This window comes from Strix uralensis, chromosome 3 (genome assembly GCF_047716275.1).
Source record: "Strix uralensis isolate ZFMK-TIS-50842 chromosome 3, bStrUra1, whole genome shotgun sequence".
Taxonomy (NCBI): Eukaryota; Metazoa; Chordata; class Aves; order Strigiformes; family Strigidae; genus Strix; species Strix uralensis.
This window is the reverse complement of record NC_133974.1, coordinates 81944285-81971251: the sequence shown is the minus strand read 5'-3', so window position 1 is coordinate 81971251 and position 26967 is coordinate 81944285. Positions and strand designations below refer to the sequence as shown.

Sequence of the window (26967 nt, the reverse complement as noted above, 5' to 3'; positions counted from 1 at the left end):
TGAAACGATCAAAACCATTTCCCCCCCCTTCCAGTTTTATGCAGACACAAAAATTTCGAGAAATGACCCTTACAACAGTTGATGACATCACTAAATTTCATCTTGTCGGCAAGCAGCTATGACCACACAAATTTTATTACGCCCACAGTCACGCGCAGCATTGCAAAGGGTTGGTAGCAGAAATGTTCACAACCGCCCCAGCCCTCCCCACAGCCCACCGGCCGGGGCCCACAGCACAAGGAAGGAGGCGCAAAGCCTCCACTTCTGACGTGCCGCGGTGCACAGCCAGGCCCGCAGCCCCCCACTGCCTTGAAGGGCCGGAGCCTGTCCCGGAGGCACGACAGCGGCGGGCAGGCGAAGGGCCGGCGGTACCTGCCCGCCGCTGAGGGGAACGCCGAGGCCTGCACCGGGCCAAGTGTGAGGGCCGAGCCCCTCCCTCGGGAGGCCGCGGGGCCCCGCGGCCATGCTGCGAGCGAGAACCAGGGCTCCAGTCGCTCTCGCTCCCACCTCGCTCCCACCAAGCCCCCCGCCTCCCCCCGCCCCCCGCGCGGCGCGGCCGTTAAGCAGCCACCCGCCCCCTGCTACCGGCACCCCGGCACTGACCCGAGCCGCCGCTTCCGCTTCCCGCGGGGGCGGCGCTGCGCATGCGCCCGGCGGCCGGGCCCGGGCCCGAGGGGACGGGGCTGTCACCGTCCCTGTCCCCTCCCGCCCCCCGCCCCGCCCGCCCTGCCGGGGACAGCCGGCTGCAGCGGGCCCCTTCGCACGACAGCGGCGGGGGGCGGGGGGGGGCGGGCTGGTTTGAACCGCGGCTGTCCCCGCCCGCGGCCCTGTGTCCCTCGGCTTTGTAGGGCCACAATGGGGCCGGAGGGGCCTTTGTGCCCCCGAACAAACCCAGCCGGGACGGGGGGGACGAGGGGGACGTGGGGAGATGAAAGCGTCGCGCACCGAAATGGCTTGAAAACCCCTGAGTCGTACGTCGGAGATTTATGTCGCCCCTCGGCAGCGCGGCCTGCTGTGCGGCGCTGGCCGTGGGCAAACAAAGCGGCCCCCGGCAGCCCGGCGGGCGGCTCTAGCGGGACCCGGCCCGGCCCGGCGCGGGGAGCGGGGCGGCTTGGCTTTGCCTTGGCACTCGGCTCCGCGGAGGGGAGCCCCGGTGTCCCCGGGGCGCGGCCCGGGATGGCGGCCTGACTGCGGGCGTGGCGGGAGCGCGACCCGCTTCCACCCCGCCGGCAACAGGTGGGGACCTGAATAACTTCACATCTCCCCGGGGCGGGGGGGACGGGGACCGGGGACTTGGGGGAGCCGAGGGGAGGATTAGATCAGATGTTACTGCCGGTGAAAAATTAAACAGAGCGGTGCTCTAGGGAGCACAGATTAATATATTTGGTGACTCCGCGCGCACAAAGCCTCACCATTGTGGCCGTGTCTGAATGCCTGTGAATAGGATGGAGCATATGTGGCCTGTCACCGCAGGTGCCCACATCTGTTCGTCTCCGGGCAGATGCTCTCAGAAAAGGGGAGAGCATTTCCAAAAGCTCGGGGCCCGCCCCATCCATAGCCATCCTCTTTCTCATAATCACCTTCTTCAGAGGAGTTTCTGCCCCCTCCTTCTCCCTCCCCCGCCACCTTCCCAACACATGGAGAGATGCGGAAAGAAAAACGACGCAAATTGGAAGTGGCTCGGAAAGCGCTGGAAACGTACAAGCAAACTGCTCAACTGCTCGACTGCTCGCCCCCCCCCCCCCCCCCCCCCGGTTTATTAGCAGCGGGTTTTGCGCAGCAGCCAGCGGACAATGCGCAAGATGTGCGCGCCGCGCGGAGGGGGCCGCGGGCCGCAGGGGAACAGAAAAAACCCTTCGTGCGTGAAATATAGTACAGTACAGCGGCACGCTGTGTGGCTGTCACGGGGAGAGGGGTTTGTGCAGCTACTGTCTGGAGCGGTGGTTTGCAGCTACTGTTTAGAGTTCTGACTTAAGACGATGATTAATAAAACCGGGGAAAAGAGAAGAGGGAGTTCCCCTCGGAGGACCGGTGAACGCAGTTGAATATTGCTACCCAAGTCGGGAGCAGAAGGGAATCTTTCCAGCCGTCCAGCGAAATCTCATAGCCGGAATGCAAAGCATTTTTCTGAGAAGTGCCGTCACATTTTTTAACCCGTGTACATGATCTGAGCTCGCTCGCTCGCCCTCCCCGCTCTGGGACACCGTTGCCAAGCCAAGCCAGGCCTCAGCGCCGCAGGGGGTTATGCGGCCTTGCCTGACTGGGTGGATGGGGTGCTGGGGCGCAGGGTAAATCTGAGGATTACGGGATATTTGGGGTTGGAAGGGTCCTCAGACGGTCATCAAGTACAAACGCCTGGCGAGTATCGTGACTGTCCTTGGAGTTAAAGGGGAGCAAAGAAGTCAGTTCTCCAAATGCGAGGCTGAGCTGCTCCCCAGAGGGACGCGGGTGGGGAGAGCATTTAAATCGCCGTGTCTCGGAGCGGAGACCGGGGGAGGCGGCGGGAGCCGCCCGGCTCGGGGCATCCATGGGAAGTTTCGGGAGGAGCCCGGGGGCCCGGAGGAGAGCAGGGCGGGGGGAGCCTCCTTCCCCTGGACCTCTGATGTCCCCTTGGCCCCGGGAGGCCCCGCGAGGCGCCGCGGCTCGGCCTTCACCCTTGGCGCTTTGGGAGCTCACGCACACGAGTGACCAATTTTATCCTTCGTACTTTCCCACAAGCAAAATCCCGTCGGAAGCGAGCCAGGGCGCAAACCCAAACAAACAAGTAGCGCAGGGGAGCGGGGGGGCGGGAAGGGGGGGCTCGCTTTCTCCTCGTGTGCAATCAGTAAAACACACATATAGGGGCCACTTCGGGATTTGCCCAGGGAAGGGTTGGAGAGCAGCTGGCTGCGGTAATCTCCTCGGGAGACAAAGGAATGCCCCGTCCCAGGATCACAGGTAAACACACAACCATTGTCATGAAAATGAGGGGCTAGGATAGGGCCGGAGCAGATGATTTGCGATTTGAAAAAGGGGGCTGGGGGGGAGGGAAGGCCCAGAGCTGCTTATCTATCATCTGGCCTCGCTGTGTGCCAGCTGAGCCACGCGACTGCCCTTTCTTATTCTAATCAGCACATGCCTTTGCAACTTTGGGCTAACCTACACGCTAAACTTCTTAATCCCCCTCCCCGCACACGGCAAGGACGGCAGAGCGCCCCTCCGCCACCGCGGCATCTCCGCGCCCGCCGCCCACCCGCCTCGGGTCGGGGCACCGGGCGGCGGGGCCCCGGGCAGCGCCAGCACCCCGGTCACGCCGCCGAGCCCGGGACCGGCGGAGGAGCCAGAGCACCGGCCCGGCGGCGCCCCGCTCCCCTCCCATCCCCTCCGCTCCCTACCCGGCCCGGCCCGGCCCGGGGGTTCGGGTGAAGGGGGCGTGCGGGGAGGGCTGCGGCGGCGGGGCAGCCGCGCACACATACCTCCGTAGGGACTATAGACCTAATTAAAATATTATGCACACTCGGCTACACATAGCTCCACACGTACACGTCCCTCCGCCGACGCACCGTTCGCCATATGCCCGGAGCCCTCCGTCCCGGGAAAAAAAATCAGGGTTGCGCGCCAGCGATGGTAGCGCGTCGCCCTAATTAACAGCCCCCCCCCCTCCCCCCGCCCCCCCTTGCTTTGAAGTGACTTTTCCCATAATCTGGCTCGTTTAGAAATAAAAGCCGCGGCTGACGGGGAGCTCTCGGCCGCGCTCCTGCGCGGCGGGCCCGTAAATCCTCACCGGGGCGGGAGAGGGGGCCCGGCTTTGCGGGAGGGGTGTCAATTCGGGGCAGGGAGGGGGAGCACAATACCCCACCAGCCCCAGCGAGCCGCCGGCGGGCGGGGCCGGGCCCGCCGCGGCCCGGCCGTGCGGGGTCACCGCGGCCCGGCGGGGCCCCGGGCACCGCGCCCGCCCCCGGGGGGGTCCCGCCGCCGGGGGGTCCCGCTGCCGGCTCACCAAGGCGGGGCGGGCGCGGCCGGGCAGGGCGTCGGGAGGGACCGGCCGCCCGTCGGCGGCAGCGGGGGCCAGTGGCGGTGCGCGGGCGCGGTTAACACCGCGGGGGCGGCGCGGGGGGCGGCGGGGGGCGGCGGGCGAGCGCGGTGCGGAGACACGCGGTTGGGAGCGAAAAAGCGCCATTTGGTTGGGAGCAGATGGCTGGCTGGGGGGCTGATCGCGTCTAAAGGCGTGTCATCCCCCTTCAGCGAGAATCCCTAAGGGCTCCCCTTGTCTTCGAAATCAATGAAAATTAAAGTGCAGAGAATGGATGAATAGTTAGACCTCGAGTCCCTCCTTTGTTCGCCTCAGCTACTGGTGGGCAGGAGTTAAACTACAACAGCCTCCTATAGAAACACTTAAGTTAAACAGTCTCCCCGTTAGCCCAGCATCTGAAAGAGAGAGGGAGAGGGGGGAAAAAAGCAGAAAAAGGAGCTTTCTGCTTGATTTCCCCAATACAGAATCGCGTGGCATAAATTAAGCCGGAGAAGAATGAGCGCCGTGGGCAGGATCCTGCCGGCTCTCACGGCGCCTTTCAGTCACGCTCAGCAGCGGTAATCGAGAAATCTGTGCCACGTCAATTTAACAAATACCCGATACCGAAGGGGGGTTGTTAAGGATTTGGGGGCAAGTTTTTTAGTGTTTTTTTTTTGTTGTTGTTGTTGTTTTTTTTTTTTTCCCCTATCGTTAGGTTAAAGCCCTCGCGCGTGTAACTTTTTATTTCCAGTTTTTTAAGCAAGGGGATGCTAATAGACCAACTTTCTATCGCTCGTAGATTAAAAGATCCGCGGTGATATATCACTTCTAGCTTCCACTGACGGGCTACCCCCAAATTTCAAGAGAGATATTGCACACACCCCCCCCCACACTCGCTTAGCAAACCCGATACAAAGTGATTCCCCCCCCGCCCCCCTTTCCCGTTCTTGGGGATAACGCCGCAGAAAAGTTTGCGAAGCAGCGGCAAGCTTGAAAAGATGTTGACGCTAGGTGGCAAAAGTAATGTACGGTTAAAGCCGGCGTGGCTGCTGGGCGCGCCCCCTCGCCGCTCCCCGCTGCCGGGGCTGGGCACGGCGGGGGCGGGCGGCCGGTCCGCCGGGGACCCGCCGCCCGCTCCGCTCCCCGCCCGCCCGGGCCGCCTTCCCTGCGCCCTCTCAGGGTGCCTGTGGGATCGCTGCTCCCCTCTCTGCCCAGATAGCACTCCGGGGTTAAAAAAAAAAAAAAAAAACAAACAAAAAACACACAAAAAAAACCCCACCAAAAAAACCCAAAAGCCAACCACAAACATTCCTGTACATTTAAGCTTTCGCTTAAGCGTCGAGGGGCGAGGAGACGGGAGAAGAAGAGTATCTGGGTGTAGGTGGCTCGTTCGACCAAAATTACATGTAAAAGACACACACGTTGAGTGGCGAAAGGTTGCAAAAGTCTGGATGCTTGTTTAAGTAGTGAGGGTACCTGCCTGGCTTTGGGGTAGGTGCCGCAAACCCCCAGTAAATGCACGTGGGCAGCTACAGTCCTGGAACAGTCAAGAAGAGCTGGGCTGAATGAACTCATTAGTGATTTTCTTTTAATTGGTATTACCCAATGCTTTTACTTTAAGAAGTCTTTAAGAATTTCTTTTTTCCTAGCGCATTGTAAGATAATTTGTGATCAAGACATCTGCTTCAATGAAAGTCACATTTTGCCATGCAAATGCACGTTTCAACCCAATAAAGTCGCCATAATAAGGCTTTTAGCACGGCATACCTACAGTGAGGTTATTGTAGCCAAATCCTCTCCTTTCGAACACAAGCTTAATCTGTGCTGAAATGATCTGTTACAATTAAAATGACATTTACAGAGACAGTTACACCTTGCATCCTAATGAATCCGCCTGCCCCTACCGAAGGTGTTTAAACAGAGGGACCGAACAAAGTGGAAAACCCCGCTTCGAGTGACATGCCAGAGTCGCCCTCCAACTTTTATCCCCCGCTTCCATCCATCATTAAGAAACTGCTCAAATGGTAATCATCTCTATCCCTCTTTCACCGCACCAGTAAACTCCTTTCCATGTTTTTAAGGTCAAAACAAAAGTTCTAGTGTCTGATGGATATGTAGAAAAATAATAAGGTGACGGTTGGTGTAAAGTTGGGTTGTGGGTTGTTGTTTTTTTGGTTTTTTTTTTTTTTTTTTTTTTTTACGGAGGGGGGAAGTGCTGGAAGGGATTTCTTTAAAAAATGTGTGGACATTGTTGTAGAGGCAGTAGCGTGCGCCGAGGGGAGCTCTTTCTCTCCCTCGCATTGTGCAGGGAGCAGGTGCTGTCTACATTACCATACAGCTGAGAGCACAAAGAGCTAACTGATTCAGCCCTCACACAATAACAAACGGCCTTAATGACAGCCACGCGAACGACACACACCAAACTCACTTTTTACTAAGCTGAAGGAGGAAAAAAGAGAGAGAGAGAGAGAGAGAGGAGAGGTTGCTGGTGATGATGATAATAATCATAGAGGGGTGCGGGACCCGGGCGGAGCGGGTGGCTCTCTCCGGCAGCGGTGGCGGCGGGGACGGGACCCGCGGAGCCCCGTAGGCGGGTCCCCTCCACGGGTCCCCTCCGCCAACCCGCCCGCGCCCTCCCCCGCCGCCGGGACCCCCGGGGACCCCCCCTCCTTCCCTCCCTCCCCTCTGCCGGCGGGATGCGCGCTGGGAGCGGAGCCGAGGGAAGAGCGAGGCCCGGCTCGGGTCGCGCAAAATCCCCCCCCTCCCTCCCCAAATCACCCCGGTTATGCCGGGGGGGATGCGGTGTGAATTTCAAGGGGTCCGATTCCCCTTGTTGAGGCTCGCTGGCTCCCGCCTCCCTCGTCCCTTTAAAGCCGAAGATGCCCCTTGGAAGTGGCAGTGGTCACCGAGTTACTTTTTGGGGGTCGGCGGTTGCTTTGCACGTTTCAGCAGGTAATTACAGCCGCCGTCCCCGGGGCTGTTTTCTGGCCGGAGCGTGCGGCGCTGCCTCTCTCCGGTGCAGAGGGGGTGTTACCCTCTCCTCGGAGCAGAAGGGGGATTCTTGCGGTTACCAAATTTGCAGGAATGTAAATGAGCACGTTTTGTGAGCGCGGAGGGGAGGGGGAGGAGGGTTGCACATTTTACAGCTCACTGACCATTTGGCGATCCATTGAGAGGAGGGTTTGGAAAAGTGGCTCCTTTGTGACAGCTCTAGCCAGATTGGGGGGCTGCTCATTTGCATCTCATTAGGCATGCAGGCGGCCGGCGGGATATAAGGGAGGCAGGCGCCCAAGGAGAGGCAGATCCTTAGCGCTTCACCCTCGGAGAGAGTCGCCGAGCCGCGGCGCGGAGCAGAGCAGGCACCCCCCTCCCCCGTAGGAGCACACCCGGACACGCTCAGTGCGCCGCTACCGAGACACGAGCTTATTTTTGTTGGCTGGGATTCCTCTAAAAACAAAAGTAAGCCCACAACAAGGAAAGAGAGCTTCGCTTCTTTTGAAAAAAAAAAAAAAAAAAAGGAAAAAAAAAAAAGAGAAAAAGGGGATCAAGGCTCCGACGTGACCTGCTGCCCGCCGCCGCTGCCGTCTGACACCCACCAGCCCCGACGTGCGCAGGGCGAGCGCAGCCGCGCAGAGCCGCGCAGAGCCGCTCCCGCATCTCACCGCACCGGGAATTATCGCCGCTGCCGCCGCGTCTGCCGCTGCCTCTGCAGGGATTTCCAGATCGCCGATTTTTAATCTTCCTTGGGAAGCCTCTTCTCTGCCTCTGTTGGGAATTAAGTTGCTTTTATTTTTATTTTTTTTTTCTTCCTGGAGAAAAGGAGGAGTACCGTGGATTGTGAAAGAAAAAGAGTTTAGTAGATTAAGATTAACCTTTTTTTTTTTCTTTCCTGTTTTTTTTTTCCTTTTTCTTTTGCCATCCGAAAAAGCTGTCAGTCGCCGACAGGCTACACCTAGAGCTATCGACAGAGGGGAAAAAAAGTCAGAGACACTCCTGAAAGAAGGAGACCGTGACACTAACTCTTCCAGCTCTGCTGGGGCGAGCGGCTTTGGCCGCTGTATTTCTTTTTCCCCTTCCCTCGAGAGACACTTTCCCCTTTCCCCTCTGACGAGAAGACAAGGGGGAGGAAAGCGAGGGCACCAGAGCTGCCCCTCCAAAATGGGAGGTCGGTTCCTGCTGACGCTCGCCCTCCTCTCAGTGCAGCTGCTGAGCCGCTGCCAGGTAAGTGCCCGCGGGGTGGGGGCCAGAAATACCTGCGGTGGCCCCTGCACCGGGGGTCCCGCGGGGGTGCCGGGGGCTGTTGCTGCCTGTTGCAGCCGGGGGAAGTGGGGAGGGGGGTGTCAGTCCCGCTGATGCCCGGCGGGGCTGGGGTCGGGCCGGGGGAGCGGGCTGCTCGGCGGGGCTGACGGCCGCTGTCCCCGCCCGCAGGTCGGCTGCTCCGGGGTCTTCGAGCTGAAGCTGCAGGAGTTTGTCAATAAGAAGGGGCTGCTCAGCAACCGCAACTGCTGCCGCGGGGGCGGCCCCGGCGGCGGGGGGCTCCAGCAGTGCGACTGCAAGACCTTCTTCCGCGTCTGCCTCAAGCACTACCAGGCCAGCGTCTCCCCCGAGCCGCCCTGCACCTACGGCAGCGCCATCACCCCCGTCCTCGGCGCCAACTCCTTCAGCGTCCCCGACGGCGCGGGCGGCGCCGACCCCGCCTTCAGCAACCCCATCCGCTTCCCCTTCGGCTTCACCTGGCCCGTAAGTGGGGCGGCGGCGCGGGTGGGAGCGGCCCACATCCCCTCCCGTCCCCTCCCGTCCCGTCCCACCACCCCGGCCCCCTCAGCCGGACGAACGCCCATCCGAGGGGCCGCCGATCCTCCGAGGGTGTCTTTGTGGGGGGTGGGGGTGAGTAGCTCCTGGGGGGCTGGGGGACCTGCCTCCCGGCCCTGCCCTCTCTCACGCTTTCCCTCCGGCGGGTTGTCTCTGCTTCTTCTTCCCCCAGGGCACCTTCTCGCTCATCATTGAGGCTCTGCATACGGACTCGCCTGACGACCTCACCACAGGTAATTACCCCGAAACAGACCCTTCCCCGGAATAATCCCAGCCCTGCGACCCCACTCGGCCCCTCTCTCTGTGGTGTGCAGTGTGTTCCCCCCATCCCATCCCTGCTCCTCTTCGGGAGACCATGGGAAAAGAGACCAACCTGTTGTCACGCAGCCCTATCATCCTGCCTCTGCCGTTCCCCTCCCACCAGAGACCCCCCCGAGCATCTTCCTACAGCCCTGCCCGCTTTGGGCTCCCTAATCACACCTCTCCTCTCCACTTTCACGCAGAAAATCCCGAGCGCCTCATCAGCCGCCTGGCCACCCAGAGGCACTTGGCGGTGGGTGAAGAGTGGTCCCAGGACCTGCACAGCAGCGGCCGCACTGACCTCAAGTACTCCTATCGCTTTGTGTGCGACGAGCACTACTACGGAGAGGGCTGCTCCGTCTTCTGCCGCCCCCGGGACGATGCCTTTGGTCACTTCACTTGTGGAGAGCGCGGCGAGAAAGTCTGCAACCCGGGCTGGAAAGGCCAATACTGCACTGAGCGTGAGTGTCCACCTTCTTGTCTCCCCGGGCTCTGGTTGCAGCATGTCCCCTGAGCTCTTGGGGGGGCGTTTCTCTGACATCAGGCCCCATGGGAGAGGGGGGAACCAAGCTATAGTGGGTGGAGGTCTGGGGCTGTGTACAGACTTTACTGGTGCGGGGGATGGGAGGTCCTCAGCATTGCCCCAGAAAGTTAATGCAGACAGCTGCTTCTCAAGCTAAGAAAATGTCAGTGCCAACATTACCCTCTTGCTCATTTGCTGTAGACATCAAATCTGATAGCAAAATGTTCAGCAGTTGCTTGAGGATTTAATAAAATATATCAGCACTACTTTTCATACCTAGCCACCCCTTCAACCATGGTACATTGACAGCCTCATCTACAGGGTACATGGCTTCAGGAGAGGGAACTGGGCTTTGGCAGCATCCATGCGGCAGGCCTATTGGTTGGCTTGTTACAGTTTGATGTCTTGCCACCTTGTATGGAGAAAAGTATTGCGAGGTCCAAGATACGCTCTGTGGCCTCTAGACCGTATGTTTCTTCTTTGGGGTACTCATAAACTGCCACTAACAGAGATCGTTGCACCTGGAGTCACAATAACGTTCGACTTCTTCCCCATCTCTATTCCCTTGCATTGCCATAATCATTACTACTAATAAAGTAGCAAGGGACGTGAGTTTTAAAGTATGCCTGAGCTTGACGTTGTTGAGGAATGTGGTGTGTTGATACAGCGGGAAAAGCTGGGTCAGTAAGCAGATCACAGAGAGGATAGTTGGGGATGTCAGATACCTGCAGCTTTGTACAAGATTACCGCCCTTTGTAGGTACGTGGCATGTACACCCAAACATGCACACAGAGCTCCTGCTGCAGCATGTGATGGCATTCTCTGTTTGTGTGTATACAGGGATCTGAAGTACGCTGGCAGATGACGTACTGAGCGAGTGCTCCTCTCCAGTCATCAAAGGGCCAGGCAGGCAGGGAGAAAACAGTTACAGGCTGTAAAGCAGCCTCTCACTTTTCTTGTTCTGTTTTTGTTTTTCTTAAAGCCACCTACACTGCGGTCTCAGCTGAGCTGATATCAAACAAGCCCAGATTGATTATTCACACTGTTAGTGACTGCTAGGATGCTTTTAGCAGTTCATGGTACAATGTTGCACAGTAAACAGCAGGCAGAGGGGCTCACATTTCCTTTGATAGTGTTTTAAACAGGAACTATAACCTTTCCCATGATCAAAAGTGCCTAGCCCAGTTGTGTCAAGGGGTGGGGAAAAAGGAAGCATTTTGATAATGAGCTCTTTAGGGTCTGTCAGCACTTTTGGATGCCTGTACATTGCTGCTTTTTCCATAGCAAAGTAGAAGGCTGTCCGTCTTGTCTTGACTCATTACGTACACTCTTCACTCTGCTTTCCCTCTCAGAAAAAAATCAGCTTATAACAGCAATGCAAACCTACTAGGCAGGGAAGATCTGTTTATGTGTGCATGCAAAAAGAATGTTTTGCCGTTAGCGAGCGGAGCTGCCAGTCGCAGATTGCTTCCCGTTGCCTTGCCCCAGCTCCATTCTTTCCAACTTGGAGGCGATCTGATTATCAGCGCCGATTCTTTCTTTCTTTTTCTCCCCCCCCTTCCCCTCGCATGCCATTGTCTCTGGCTGGCTTTGTTGAATTAAAACTTTGCAGTGCCTGCTTAATGAGTTCCATAACCAGGCGAAGTAATGAGCAGAAGTTCCTTTTTTCCCTTCCCTCATCCTCCCTCCCGCTGGCCCGCTTACCTCTTTTACCAGGGCTGCACCCACCCGCCCGCCCCTTTTTGGAGCGGGGCGGAGCGGGGGGGGTGGGGAAGGAGGGAGGAAGAACTTTAGACTTATTTATTTGAATAAGAAAAAAAAAAAGTTTTTTTGCACCGAAATCACGCGCGTGCCATAGATTAGCTGTGGGCAGGGATAGGCTGCCCGGCCGTCGGCCGCCGGCCCCATTGGCTCCGGGGCCGGGGTATTGTTGCAGTGGGGCAGCTGCTGGGAGAGAATAGACAATAGAGCAGCTGTCTTGCACTGGCACCCTGCACACCAGCTGTCCACTCTTATCTGCACACACACTTTCGGGGGATATTAAGAGGTGGAGCTGTGTGCATAGAATTGGAAAAAAGGACTTCTGACCCTCACTGGGAAGGGAAGGGGGGTGAGGGGCTTTGGGGAAGGGAGCAATTGTGAGCGCTCTTTTGTCTGTGTGCAACTGTATTAAGAAGAATGCTCATCCCCGGCGATAAGTGCCCAGTTACGGGGCGAGATCAATACTCCTGCAGACTCCAGAGATTAACTCCGCTGTGCTTAACTGCCCCGACCTAGTAAAAGGGGCTCGCTCCCCACCTGCAAGGTGCTCTCGGGATCGGACTTGTAAAAGGGAGGCGTTTGGCCCCGGTGCTGATGTCTCTCCTTGCTTGGTTTGTTTACAGCGATTTGTTTGCCTGGATGCGATGAGCAACACGGCTTTTGCGACAAACCTGGGGAATGCAAGTAAGTTTCCCACTCCCCTCCCGCTCCCTTCTTTGTCTTTAATGTTGATGCTCTGGTGATAAGTAAGCCATTGGTCATTTGAAGGGTCGGTTTAAATGCCTTTCTTCATATGAGATGGTAATTTGAGAAATCCAGGTGATGCCAGATCAAAGTATTAATCTACAAGTCAAACATCAGTGTCATTAATATTAACCTAATGAGTTTACAGTGCTATGTGCAAGGTTTAGCTGTTTGTTATTAGAGTAAACAAATTAACTACCTGGAACCATGGCTCTATCTAAGGAAGTGGAAGAAATAGCTGGGACTGGTGAAAGCTGATGCTATGGTTGGACTCGGTGACTTTCTCACATGAAGGATCACTGAGGGCTTTTAGGAAACTTGACCCCTGGCATCAGTGTGTTTGCAGAGTTTGTGATAGGGTTTCCAACTGTGAGAAGTCTAAATCTGACGAGACTTTGTTGTTGTTTTTTTTTTTTTTTTCAGATGCAGAGTGGGTTGGCAGGGGCGATATTGTGATGAGTGCATCCGATACCCCGGCTGCCTTCATGGTACCTGTCAGCAGCCATGGCAGTGCAACTGCCAGGAAGGCTGGGGTGGCCTTTTCTGCAACCAGGGTGAGTTCTCAGTCCTTGCCTGAGCATCAGTTTTAAAACGCAGAAAGCAAGTGGCTATTTCCAGCTCACCCACCCTGTGCTAGCCTTGCAAAATAGCAAGTATCTTGACTACCCTTTTTCAAAAAAAATCTTTTACAGACCTGAACTACTGCACCCACCACAAGCCCTGCAAGAACGGTGCCACATGCACCAACACTGGTCAGGGGAGCTACACTTGTTCTTGCCGACCCGGGTACACAGGCTCCAACTGCGAGATTGAAATCAATGAATGTGACACCAACCCTTGCAAGAATGGTGGAAGCTGCACTGTAAGTTTGAGTTGCTCGTGCCATCTGAAACCCCAAGGGAGGAGTTAGTGTCAGTTTTACTGATTTTCAAAACCCCTTTTGGGATTTCAAAGCAACTTCAGATAAATACTATGACCATTTCTCATTTCTTCCCCCCAGGATCTTGAGAACAGCTATTCCTGTACCTGCCCCCCAGGCTTCTATGGTAAAAACTGTGAGCTGAGCGCAATGACTTGTGCTGACGGACCATGCTTCAATGGTGGGCGATGCACCGACAACCCTGATGGGGGATACAGCTGCCGCTGCCCACTGGGTTATTCTGGGTTCAACTGTGAAAAGAAAATCGATTACTGCAGTTCCAGCCCTTGTGCTAATGGTAAGGTCAAACATGCGACAGTGACCTTCTGAAAGGAGACCATCCAGTTACTTTGGCTTTTGGTCTGGGGTTCATAACAAGGCCCACTGATCAATCACGGTCCATGTCATGTCGATAGTTGACTTGGTGGAGGAACTGTACTTAAAAAGTAATGATGGGTTTGGCCCACTGCTGCAGGTTGCATTTTCTCAAGGGGTGACTGTGGCCAGGTAACTTGGCCTGAAGCTTCATGCACAAAAATGTGGAGGATTTATACTTGCAAATGTTTTGCAAAGACTCTTTGAGGTTTGTGGATGCAAAATGACATACAAGTGCTAAATATTATTACTTGTAATCTGGTAACAGTAATCTTCCTGTTTTGATTAAACTAGTGAAGACTTTCTTTACTGCAGTCCTCGTCATTCATTGCCACTCAAACTCTGTAACCTGAGATTGTGGTGTTAACCTGATCTGGACTAGCTTTGTTGTCCAAGATGAATGAAATGTTAAAAAGGGAATACGATGGAGAATGAAAAATAGATCCAATTAACAATTATCTTCCTTAAAAAAACCCTGTACTTTTAATGGTGGATCAGACTTGTCAAAGGAGGTTGAGCTAACCCCTCATAAAGAGAGCTTTTCTCAGCTGCTGGTTGTGATGGTTGCCCCAAGAGCAGCAGGTGGGAGGCTGTCGGGTCTGGCTACCCACCACTCAGCTCTTGATGCCCTTGATGTCTTGCAGGAGCCCAGTGTGTCGATCTGGGGAACTCCTACATATGCCAATGCCAGGCTGGCTTCACTGGGAGACACTGTGATGATAATGTGGACGACTGTGCCTCCTTTCCCTGCGTCAATGGAGGGACCTGCCAGGATGGTGTCAATGACTATTCCTGCACCTGCCCCCCGGGATACAACGGGAAGAACTGCAGCACCCCGGTGAGCAGATGTGAACACAACCCCTGCCACAACGGGGCCACCTGCCATGAAAGAAACAACCGCTATGTCTGTGAGTGTGCTCGGGGGTACGGTGGGCTCAACTGCCAATTTTTGCTCCCTGAGCCACCTCAGGGGCCAGTCATCGTTGACTTCACCGAGAAGTACACGGAAGGCCAGAATGCCCAGTTCCCCTGGATCGCCATCTGCGCTGGGATTATTCTGGTCCTCATGCTGCTGCTGGGCTGCGCTGCTGTGGTCGTCTGCATCAGGCTCAGGGTGCAGAAGAGGCACCACCAGCCTGATGCCTGCAGGAGTGAGACTGAGACCATGAACAACCTGGCGAACTGCCAGCGCGAGAAGGACATTTCCATAAGTGTCATTGGTGCCACTCAGATTAAAAACACAAATAAGAAAGTAGACTTTCACAGTGATAACTCCGATAAAAATGGCTACAAAGTCAGATACCCATCAGTGGATTACAATTTGGTGCATGAACTCAAGAACGAGGACTCTGTTAAAGAGGAGCACAGCAAATGTGAAGCCAAGTGTGAAACGTATGATTCAGAGGCAGAGGAGAAAAGCGCAGTACAACTAAAGAGGTATCTTTCACATCTGAGTGCGGGGGGCAGCTTGACTCTGAAGGGGGTGTGTGTGTCTCATAGGTAGCGTTAAACAACAGCCATCTGACCTGTGTTGTCTCTTTTTGTCTTCAATAGCGATATTTCTGAAAGAAAACGACCAGATTCAGTATATTCCACTTCAAAGGACACAAAGTACCAGTCGGTGTATGTCATATCAGAAGAGAAAGACGAATGCATCATAGCAACTGAGGTTAGTATACTGTCTGGCAGTTGGAACAGCAGAGAAAAGTCTTAGTGTGCATCCCTTGTCTAACACATGCCCGGGCAGCTATACTCTCTTCCATGGTGCCACAGCGATTTGTACCTGTTGAAATTCAGCCAGCTCGAGTTTGTTGTGCTGTGGATGTTGGAAAGACAATCTCTGACTTGCTGCTGTGGATTTTACAAGTATGATGACTTTTGCAGACCAGGGTACAATGATAGTGTGGTTGTGGTCTGCTGACCTAGCCCTTAGCGTGCTTCATGCAGAGTCTGTTCTTGCCTGGCATAAAAACAGAGTCCCGACCCTCTGCAGCCTTACAGCCCTCTTCTTCCTTTCCATTAACCTTTCCTGATCTCTGCTCATGTTTTTTCTCACCAGGTGTAAACCAGAAGTGATATGACAAGGTGGTTGTTCAGATCAATTTCAGAGGAGATGTGCCCCGATGAATGCTGCTGAAAGAGGAATGGGAGATAGATTCCTTCACTGACTGCTGCTGAGAAACTAAATTCAGGCTTGAGCTGGTTCTCTACTGAAGTTAGCAAAGTGACTGCAAAATAAAGAAACAAGATGGACACCAGGCAAGGGTCTGTGTTCAAGGATTACTGTTGCACTGCCTTTTATGAATTTTATCATTGCACTATGGTCAGTTGCTTTTCTATATATATTTAAATGAATGGACTTAATTACTACATAAGAAGCATGCACTGCCTGAAGTGTATATTTTGGATTCTTATGAGCCAGTCTTTTCTTGAATTAGAGACACAAACACTGCCTTTATTGTCTTTTTTGATACTAAAATGTGTTTTTACTAGGTGAGAAAAAGTGTGTTATTTTTTTGAATCTGTAAAAATATTTTCATGATAATTGTAAAGCTTGAGTATTTTGTGATGTTCATTTTTTTATAATTTAAATTTTTTGGTAAATATGTACAAAGGCACTTCGGGTCTATGTGACTATATTTTTTTGTATATAAATGTATTTATGGAATATTGTGCAAATGTTATTTGAGTTTTTTTACAGTTTTGTTAATGAAGAAATTCATTTTTAAAATATTTTTCCAAAATAAATATTATTAATGATAACCAGAGTGCTCTGTTTAGTCTATAGCTGAACTTTGCAGCTGGGCACCTGACAGGCTTCTGTGGACACATGGGTGGGTGGGGTAGGACCGAGACCTATCACAAAGACTGGGGAACAACTTGTTCTGTGTAGACCTCCCATCTTTTCCCTCCTAACCTTCTGAACTGTTGACCCCACAATTGTGCTCACTCCTACCCCAAAGGCAAATGTCTGTCAAAACCTTGAGTAATGTTTGCTCAGTCATGTTGGGCTGTATATAAACACACATGGCACCACTTCCCAAGGAAGAGCAACGCAAGTGTGCTCTGTCACAGTCCAGACGTGGGGCCTGTTGTGACTCAGCTCTTCATTTCTCGCAACCTCAAACACTTACCTGGAGTCCAGAGGAATTTGGGACAACCACGGCACGCCAGCGGGGGCCCCAGCTCAGGTCCTTGATGCACACCCATGGGATGTGAGCTCCCCCAGTCACACCTGTCAGGGGGTGGCACTTCTCTCTCCAGGAAAGGGTGACACTGAATTGACTGGTGGCCACAACTCTCCTGACTATGATACCTGTCTGAAGTATTAGTTGCATCTTTGGTTTCCACTCTGCCCCTGGTGCCTGCTGCCTTAATTTTGGGGCAGGGTGTGATCCTATCCCCTGGCTTGGCCCCTAATGCTTAGGCAATTTCCTCAATTCAGGTTGTGTTGTGTGTTAATTACCAGAGGCCCTTCAGAAACAGGCAAAGTGTTCTTCCACTTGAGGAGAAAAAAGGAAAATCTAGGAAATAATTTCCTTTTTGCCCCAATCACTGTGGGCCACCTACTGCAGCTTCGGGGAGCCAATGAAGATGCTCTGTTCCCATTGACTGTGGGGGTGTGTGTGTGTGTGCTATCCTAAATGCAAAGAGTGGGACAGCAGATATGTATATTATATAGATAGAAAGAAAGATAGAATTGCAGATATAATCAAGCAATTATCACAGCTGTAAAGTACATATGTGCTCCCCTTGTTTCAGTGTACATAAATGCATGGAATGGTACTTTGGTGTGAGGTCAATGGAAAACTCACACTGGCTGCAGGGGCTTGTCTGTCTATAAAGCCTTCTCGCTAAGCCAAACCTTAGACAAGATATACCGACTTCTCATGAATTGACTAGACAGGGTCATCCTCTCCATTTATCCCAAAGTGTCTTTTTAGGGAAAGTCTTCATGAGGAGAGTGATGTGAAGTATTAAAAACCAGCCTGCCAGTGATGGTCTGAACAGCATTTTCAATCTGAGCAGTAACATAACAAGATGCCAATAACCAGTCAGTGCATCATATATTAAATGAACCACAATGGTGTGTATAGCAGCAGGTGTTCAGAGCAACATAATCTCACAGATTGGACAAACAAGTGAGCCTTGGTAAGTTTTATTGCCATGTCTGTTGCTGATTTGCTCTTCAACCTTGGGCAAATCACTTTATTTCTGTTTCCTCTTCTTCCCAAGCTTTTTGGAGCAGGCTTGTCTCTTATGATGTATTGCCCTTTGCACAGTAGTGCCATGGTCTCAGCTGGGCCCTCTTAATGCTGCTTCTGTAGAAATAGCAGTAATGAACTGAAGGTCATTGATGGCTGAGTGCCTCTAGAATCTCAGGTCTTTAGTGCTACAGCAAGTGCTACTTTAACATGGTGTTAGGTCTGGAAAAGCACACAGCTCCTTGCTCTTGTAAAGAGGCATAGCATCAGTACCTACCTAACCACTTAAAAATAAAACAGCTTTGGAAAGCTCAATTTGTCCAGGTGTGCTAATTACCAGAAGTGTTGAGCTTGGTGAGTGAAGGAAAATGTACTGTGGGCAAAGAGAAGGGCATGGTCTTGTCCTTCTGAAGCACTTTCTGAAATGATGGCTGCACAGATGAGCCCAATGGCTTCTTCCGTTTCTATTTTGAGCAGGGTTGGAGCTACTGCCACATTCAGGATTTATTTCTTGTACAGGATCACTAAGTCCTCCAAACCTCTGTGTGTGTGTGCATACAGGGGGTCTTGGTGACCAGAGCAACTTGAGGCTCTGTATGGAGCACTGGATTCATGCTCATGTTCAGTACCTGGGCCTTTCTGGGGAAAAAAGTGGATGATCTGGGCAGGGGCTGGAAGTTGTGTGTGTGTTTGTGCAAGGGCGTGTGGGTGGCACACGCCAGTGCCGAGCCCTGCGTGCAGGTGGTGTGTGCTGTGGGCGAGGGGCAGCGAAGGGGCCTGCCCGCATCCGCCCTGCCAGGGCAGTGCCCGCCCGAGGATGGATGCTCTGCTGCCAAAAAGGGGCAGGAACCTCGCTGTCAGCAGGGTCTCTGAAAGGCCTCCCCATTCTAAAACGAGAGGAAAGCCTGCCTGGGGAGGCCGTTTAGCCCAGACAGCTGAGAATTCACGGCCTGATCCAAAGCCCATTAAAATTAATGGAAAGGCTCCAACGAGCTGCAGCGGACACATGGCACTGTGCCCCTCCTGACACAGCACATCTCTCTCTCTCCCCAGGGAAGCTGCACGTACCGATGCAGCGCATGTTCCCGAGGGTGGGGGATGCGAAAGCCCATGGCCGGTCTAGCCAGGCCTGTCCCCCCAGGCGGCTCACCCCCCTGGTGCCAGCTTGTGTGCTGCACCAGGACCTATGGGGGTCTGGGGTCCCTCCTCAGGCTGTCGCTGCGGCACCTTCCCTTCATGCCCCCACCTCAACCTGCAACATCTCCTGCCCTCTGCCCTGCAAGGGCCAGGGAGGGCTTGGCCTCATTTGGTGCCAGGTCTCAACAGGGTGTTCAGAGTGGATGCCCCTCAGCCCATGCCTATGCCTGTAAACCTGCTTCTCTGTGGCAAGTGGCATTTGCAGAGCTGGCATGGACAGGATGTGTCAGGAACTTAGAGGCACTGAAACAGCAGGAGAGCTTAGCTGCAGGGAGGTACTACCTGCCCTGTTTGTGGAAGGGGACTTTTTAAGTGAGGAAGCTTTGGGTTCAGACAGCATGTCTTAGGTTTAATGCTAAGACATTATAAAGTTTATAAATTACTTTCGATTGATATTTATTCCTTGTACACAGTGCAGGAGGACAGCTTGGGTGTCAGGAAACGTGGGTACTATTCCTGCCTTCACCACAGACCTGATGTGTAACCTTGGGAGAGGAAGGATGGTCTTGTGGTCAAGGCACTGCAGAGGGACTCAGGAGGGCCCCCTTCTATTTCCAGTGCTCCCTCCAGACTTCCTGTGCAACCTTGGACCTGTGTCACTTAATCTTTCCAGGACCTTAGGAAAATGGGGGCCTCTTGGTTGTGCTAACAGGGAGAAGGTCATTTGTGCTCCTAGAGAGGATACCGCGGTGGTGGTGAATGTTAAAATACTCTCCAAGGCAAGTAAGGCTATTTCCTATCTCTGCATGTCAGAGTGCTTGTCTGTGAGGTGGCGAGCTATTTTTGCAAAGCGCTTTCAGATGCCTGCATGGAATAAAGACCCCTATCACAATTGAAACATCCATCATCTCAGAGAGGATACGCAAACCCTGCACTGGCAGCAAGGAGATAAACTGGCTGGGGGGGGGAGGGAGGCAGCTGCGGTGGTATAAGTGTGTACACAGTGTGTGCAGGAGGGACATGGTGCAGTTGTATGCCTATGGCCCAGAACGGATGCCACACACAGCAGTGTGAACATGGGGGACCACAGTGCCATCAGCCTCTTCTCACAGATCTGCAGCTGTGATCAAAGTCTGTAGCTGGCTCTCTGCTGTAGCAGGCTCTCTTCCAGAAAAACCATTTTGCAGGTAGAAATACAGATTAAACATGGCTTGGGACTATGAGGGGCTAGGAGAAAAGCTGCAGAAATCATACAGATGGGATCCACTGAAAGACCCAGGGAAACCTTCCTATTGTTATGGCCTAACATCCAAAATCACATATTTCAAAGAAAATGACCTGAGAACTACTTCTAGGCCAAATCCCAAACTGAGTAGCAATCTCTCATGATGCCTGACATCAACCTGTGTCAGACAAATGGGGAGCCTCTCCTCCTCCCTCCTTAGGAGCCACTTTTTTCACCTGGCTGTTAAGACATGGCTTTCTGCCTGTGTCTTTGCTACCTACTATGCAGATCAGAGAAATCAAGAGCCTGGCCGGAAAAGACCCAATGTGCACTACAAGGCAGATTTTCAGATGAAACATGGGGCCTGCTATTGTGAAAATGTGATGGCTGATCCTGCTGCTTGCAGTGAGGCAGAGGTGGATGACAGACCCACCACTGTGCAGGGGCTGCTGCCTGGTCAGCGGGGCAGGGACAGTGGGGCTGGAGGTCACAGCATCCTTGCGACAGGTTGGCTTTTTTTCTTAGGAAGAAACATCCCTGGTCTTTTCTCCTGCTGCTGCAGCCTCATCTCCTGCACCAATAAATTCAACACTGCTGGGGCTTCTCTCTGGCCCTGGAGACAGTCGGTATGGATTGATCTGTATCCATAGCATTGAACTGCCTTACTCTCCTAAACTGACTGCTTACATCCACACTGCCTGTGGGGGACGGCTCCTGCTTTGTGCTTAGGAACAGCCTGGGACAGTGCTAACTGTGGGGGCAAAAGTGTGGCAGGAACCACTGTAGCAATGCAACGATACTGATGATTGTGCTCCAGAGACCAGGAGCTGCTTAATTTCCCAACACAGATGTATCCAGAGTGCCTTAGTTAGTGCCGTGTTCAGGAATGCCTTACTCCTTCACACAGAGGAGGAACGCTGTGTGTCAACTGTGGGGGTAACTGTGAGGGTCAGTGCAGACTCATGTCACCTGCTAGGGGCAACTATATAAACCAGCACTGCTTACTTTAAAGCCTGCTCTGTGCATGGGTTATATATGATCAGAATGATTTTTTTTCATGGTATAAAACTATACCAGCTAAGCAACCAGTGTGGATGCAGCTACATTGAAAGAAAGGTCACATACAGTAGTGCAGATACCTTCCCTTCCCTTGTTTATTTATCTAAACCACACAAGTAAAAGCAACTTTATACCACTGTGTTAGTATACGTGGCTGTTTGGACAAAGCTCGAGCGCTTACAGGTGTGTGGGTTCAGGACTGCTAGTTAGTGCATGTATCTCCACAGGGTAATTTCCTGGGGCACTAAAGGCTGAGCAGGAGAAAGCAGCAGGATGAGGGTGTCCTGTGTTCTCCTTTGTAACATGAAACTGGAACTTTGTGAGGACAGCGTTTTCTGTGGGAAAGGACGGGGCAGATAGACAACTCTGACCAGCCCTTAGTGCGGGGAGGACATGTGCTGCAGAGACATTTCTGCATCCAGCTCCCACCACTGCCAGGATGTTCATGCTGGAGGCAGTTGGTGATCGTTTCTAACCAAAATTTTTACGTAGCAGAGAATTATGTTTTTTTTACAACACTTCAGAGTCAATATTTCTATGAAGGAGATTTTCAGTGGGGAAACTGTTTCTCAATTATGGTAAACTGAAATACTCTCTTGAAAAGCTCTTATGAGTTTCACTTTCTTCATGAAGCAAGATAGCAAAATGACAAGTAAGTCCTTCCCGGCAGCACTTCCAGGAAGCTGAAAACTCCCCCCCCCTTCCCCCCCCCCCCCCCCCCCCCAAAAATAGAATTGAACCAGGAATTTTGTCTCATTAAAGTTGTATATTTTACTTTTGATTTTGCTTCAGAATGTGAATATCTTTAAAGAGAAGTTCTCCCTCTCATCCCATTTTCTGGCCCTAAGTAGCACTTTAGTGGTCTGAGGAAGGTTTTATTTAACACAAGCAAACTGCAAGATTTGGCCATATGTCAGAAAATACTTCTAATGGTAACCTGCACAAAGAAAAACTGCTGTCCTCAAGAACAACTAATTACATAAGGCTCAAAGCATTATGAGATATAAACTCCTAGCATAAAAGGCTTTACCATTAATATAAATAAACTTCTTCAGAATGTTTTCAACAGGCATAGAGTCAAAATACCTCATCTACATTTAAAATAGAAATTGTACAGAGGAGAATCAGGCCTCCAAACCTTGGATCCAAGTTCCACATCCAAGATAATCTGGCTATTGCTTGTGTGCTTTCCTTTTCAAGGCACTAAGAGATTTTCATTTACGAGGTTTTCCATATATGCAAACGGGCGTGTTTACAAAGGCCACCTGTCTGAAAAATGTAAGCCCTTTGCTTCGATCTGGTTTTACCTTAGTTTGTATCAAACGGCCCGTGGAATTCTCCATTGCCCCACAGTGGTGATGGTTTGGCACAGCTGCTCCTGCTGCTGCTGCTGTGATTGTGGGTGTCTTTGGGAATGTCAGATGCCCAGCGCTCTCGCTCAAAGCGGGATTGTAAAGAGCAAAAAAGTAACATGGAATGGCTACATATTGTGCTTGTTGTAGCCTGTATCCTCTCCTCTCCTCTCCTCTCCTCTCCTCTCCTCTCCTCTCCTCTCCTCTCCTCTCCTCTCCTCTCCTCTCCTCTCCATCAGTTTGAAGAAAGGAATCATGAAAAATGTATGATGTTGTGTAAGTTCTTCTAATTGACTTCAGGAAGTGTTATCTGGAATGGCAGTTGTGAGCACACAAACTCTGCAGACTTATCTGTGTTATCTAATTACCAGACTATAAAGTTCTGCTGACATTTCCTTTTGATAAATACAATACACTGCTTTCTTTATCTATCAGTATTAAAGAAACAATGTTCTCCTAAATCCAACTCCGTGCAAGCTTTTTACTAAAATGTTATAAACCCCAAGACTAACAGAAATGTTGTCACAACTTCAAGTCCTAAATGAAAACAGTGGCTTTCAGATGAAACCCATTATCTAACGGTGGTAGGAAACCACTACAAATCTCAATGTTTAAACTGTGAATAAGCATGAAACAGATTTGACAGGTATTTGTTAAGCAAAAAGAGAGAGCTGGAAAAAGAAAAAGGAAACAAAGAGTAGCAATATTGCAGGTATGCCTGCATTCCTTCACTGCTGCTTCTGTGTTTAACTATGTGCAGAAATACCGAATCATTATAGAATCACGGAATCATTTAGGTTGAAAAAAACCCTTAAGATCATGGAGCCCAACCGTAAACCTAACACTGCCAAGTTCACCATTAAACCATGTCCTTAAGCTCCACATCTACACGTCTTTTATATTATGTACTATTTTATACTATATATTAGTGTTTACCGTAAAGTTTTCAAACCAGGATTGCCAGAGCTGGCTGGACTTCCAGACTTCGCTTCTGCACATGCACAGGAGGGTTTTGGATGATCATGGAAAGCAGGACTTCCTACACCAAGCTTTGCTGCTAGAGGCCTGCAGATAGCAGATATAAAGGAAAGGTGGCTCTAAACAATGCTTGTTGCTGTTTGATCTCCTCTGTTTTCTTCTGCTACATAAGAAGATATTTGGGTGCCTCCTGCACTGGGAAGGGAAAGGGCAAGAGGCAGCCAGGGGCTGTTGCAGGAAAAGGCAAGGCAGGGCATGGCTTTGCCTGGGGAATCCCACCCTTCCAGATGGTGGTAGAGAGCTGGAGGGGGTCTCAGAGCCATGCTGGTGGGCGAAGGCAGGTGAGGAACCTCCTTGCCAGCTCTGCCGGGAACCCTGGCTGGGCTTGATCTGAACAGGGAGATGGAGGCTCTGAGAGAAGACAAAACTGACACAGAAACATTACAACACCTGTATCACTGAAATCCCAGCTTGTAAATCCTCTGAGTTTCCATTTGCCTCAGTGAGAATTAGGCACAGGGCGGCTGGGGTGGTTGGGAATACTTTGGCACCTGTATGCACCTCACAGTCACTGTGTGCCCCTGCCCCTGTGGCCAATTAATCAGGGCATACTGAATTAGAGGCCACACAAATATTCAGCAAAAGATATGGAATGTTCAGAGGTTTTTAAACCTACATTTAGAATAAAGAAAGAACCCACAAGTGAGAAAGAAAAGATGTGATACCACGCTGGGGTAAGCTGTAAAAACATGTTGCAGATCAAACGTAGCCACCAAGTTCTGGGAATGTTCCAAAGAGCACTTTTCTATCAGATAGAAAAGATACCCATTTCTGTCAGAAATGTTAAAGGAAGTGTTAATGACGGGAATAAATAACAGGTGCTGGGAGCAGCTGTTACTGATTAATGACTTGTCTTTTTTTTTAAACAGGTTTTCTGTCGGGGGAATCAGAAGTTTTCAGTAATGCTCCATTGTCAGACATTCGAGGAATGTTTTTTCTTTTTTCTAATAAAATGCTCCCCGTTATTTCTAAGGCAAACCATATTCAAGAATCAAGCTAAATTCATGTTTGATTTTCAGGCCATCAACAGTTGAGGAAAAACCAAGCTATAATGCTTCTCAATTGCACAAATGACTTGCTTGCTTTCCTTTCTTTCTTTCTGCCCATTTCCACCTTGTGTTCTCTCACTCTTTCTGTTTTTTTTCTCTCTTTACCTGTCCATCTCCCTCTTACTGTTTACCTGAGGTATCTGGAGATGGTGGTCCCAATGCCATGCATATTTGGCCCTGAAGTTGTCTTTTTACAAGCATGTGAGGGATGATGAGAGTGCATGTTATGAGAAAGACTGTCACTGTTGCCATTTTTCAATGATGAAATAATTTAAAAGTCATTGAGGACAGCTCAGTGAAAACATCTGCTCTGTGCCTTGAGGCCAAGCAAACAAAATAGTGTGATGGAAAACAATATGGAAAATACTGTAATAATTATAATTAATTTTTATTTAATAATTTAATTTTTATATGTATCTAAAACCACTTCAGAAACAATGGCAAGTACCATAATATCCCATTTTTCAGCACAAAAATGAAGGCACAGGGGCCGCTATCCTGTCCCCTTTGAAGTCAGTGGCAATGTTGGTATTGACTCAGATGGAGCTGGGATTTCTTACAGAAATTTAGGTCACCCAAGACTGCCTTTCCAGTAGTCTAGAGCCTCATCTCCCTGCATCCGAAAATGGACAGAAAGGCACAGTCAGTTCCTGTCTCTGCATTTCAAAATAGGTAGGCTCAAAACCTAGTTGGGAACTGTTAATGTTGGGTTGATGGTTGTACTGGATGATCTTCAAGGTCTTTTCCAACCTAGACAATTCTGTGTGATTCTACGTGAAAACTGAATGGACTGCAGAGATTGACAGCTGAGGTGACGAGGCATATGGAAAGGCTTCCATGTCATGATAAAATGCTAGCGTTTCCTTACTAAAGGGTAGGTAAAGATGGAACATGACAATACATGAAACAGTGAATTGGCTTCTACTACTTGCTTGCTGGAAAAGGCCAAAAAACCCTTGAAACTACAACATGTAGTTCAGCAGTGCAGTGTCATTTAGCACCTATGAACAACTTTGGTGTAATTTCAAGAGCTTAGCATGCTTTAAAAAGCGTTGTTGTTCATATTAACAGTGAGGATCTATACAGCTACATTAGAGACAATAAGTAATAGAAGACAAGCCTTAATATGCTGAAGCATAATATTACAATACCTGGGACATGTCATGCGTTACATACTCTTCTAAGGCTAGTTGCTGTCCTTACTGTTCATCAAAAATCTTTGCTTCTTTCTTTTAAAGTGACTATTTAAAACCATCACCAAAGACAAGATGCAGTATTAAATAAACACAGTGATTCATTCTGGTTTAGACACAGAGCTGAAGTGAAGAGTTGAGATTTGCTTCCCTGCTGTCTGGAAGTTTTCAGAAACTGAGTTATTTTCATCTGATCTTGGTTTTTCATTCATCTGGAGATAATGATAAAAATAATGCTATCATGCTATGACTTCCGTGTACTGAGCTCCTTAATTATCTTTGCTCATATAAGGAAAACACACTTACTTTGCAACAGAGTCATAACTGGGGAAGAACATAGAACTATCCTGTACAACACCAGTTACCGATCACAGTTTTGAAGAGAAAAGCAGATATAACTGTAAATATGAGGGGAAGAGGAGAAGGTTATTGTTAGGCAGAAGGTAACAGTCCTCACTGACATGGGTGACAAGGGCCGTGAGCTTGTGGTCTGGTCTGTGAGTATAAATCAGCCCCTGTTCTGCGCTGTGCACAGTGGTACCCACCAAGTGTGGTTCCAGGTGGAGCAGTGCCACTCGCTGCATCACCACTGCCACTTCCTGAGCCCTGTGGCACCAGGGCTGCGTGTGGAGCCATCCCAGTGCAAACCCAGCTCTGCCTTGTGCCCTCAGCCCATTTGTAAGATGTAGAGATTGTAGTTCAAGGTAGCACAGACACATGGCTATGGTCCCAAGAAATTCTAGAGCATCCATGCACAGCAGTCTCTTTTTATCATCCACCCACTGTATTTCTCATCTGTAACCACATCTAAGATATTTTTTTTCAGCTGACATGACCGAAACGAGAAGCGTCTCTACATTTAGATCTGCTGATTGTTATGAAAAAGCCACTTCACAGCGGTTCCAGGAAAACATCCTGGTCTAAAACATTTTCTGAGAACATGAAGTGCCAACCCTAATGGATCTGTTTGGTTTTGCATGCTAGTCATGACTGGCTTAAAGATCTTCAGGAAGTATTCCCTCTGTCCAAAGAAATCCATTCCACAGTTTTCAGCATCCCTCTCTGACAACCAGGATTTCAAATCCCTTTATCTGGAGACAAACAGAAAGAGTGTGCTTGTGGTGAATAATTTGAGCTGATATTCTTGCCAGCTGTTAAGGGACACATGCAAAAAAAAAAAAAAAAAAAGTCAGTGACATCTGGTCAGCACTGATATTTCCTAACAGAAGTATTTGTTTCGGTGTGGGGAAGGGGCGGTGGGGGTAAAGAGAAATACCATCTCCA

The 26967-nt window shown here is 51.0% G+C and overlaps 2 protein-coding genes across 2 annotated transcripts in view; one reads left to right on the top strand and one right to left on the bottom strand.

Annotated features, from left to right (window-relative positions):
* FAM120B (family with sequence similarity 120 member B) overlaps positions 1 to 621 on the bottom strand; it is a 55543-nt gene extending 54922 nt beyond the window's left edge. Inside the window, exon 1 of the mRNA XM_074863068.1 lies at positions 604 to 621. The gene's annotated coding sequence lies outside the window, so the exon portion shown is untranslated. The remainder of the gene's footprint in view (positions 1 to 603) is intronic.
* Positions 622 to 7112: 6491 nt separating this feature from the next.
* Positions 7113 to 16188, top strand: DLL1 (delta like canonical Notch ligand 1). Its single transcript, XM_074863066.1, has 11 exons — positions 7113 to 8212; positions 8420 to 8731; positions 8976 to 9036; positions 9307 to 9564; positions 12011 to 12071; positions 12555 to 12685; positions 12824 to 12993; positions 13132 to 13348; positions 14070 to 14862; positions 14980 to 15094; positions 15485 to 16188. The coding sequence occupies exons 1-11, from the start codon at positions 8150 to 8152 to the stop codon at positions 15488 to 15490; spliced, it is 2187 nt and encodes a 728-aa protein (XP_074719167.1). The 5' UTR covers positions 7113 to 8149; the 3' UTR covers positions 15491 to 16188.
* The last annotated feature ends 10779 nt before the right edge of the window (positions 16189 to 26967 follow it).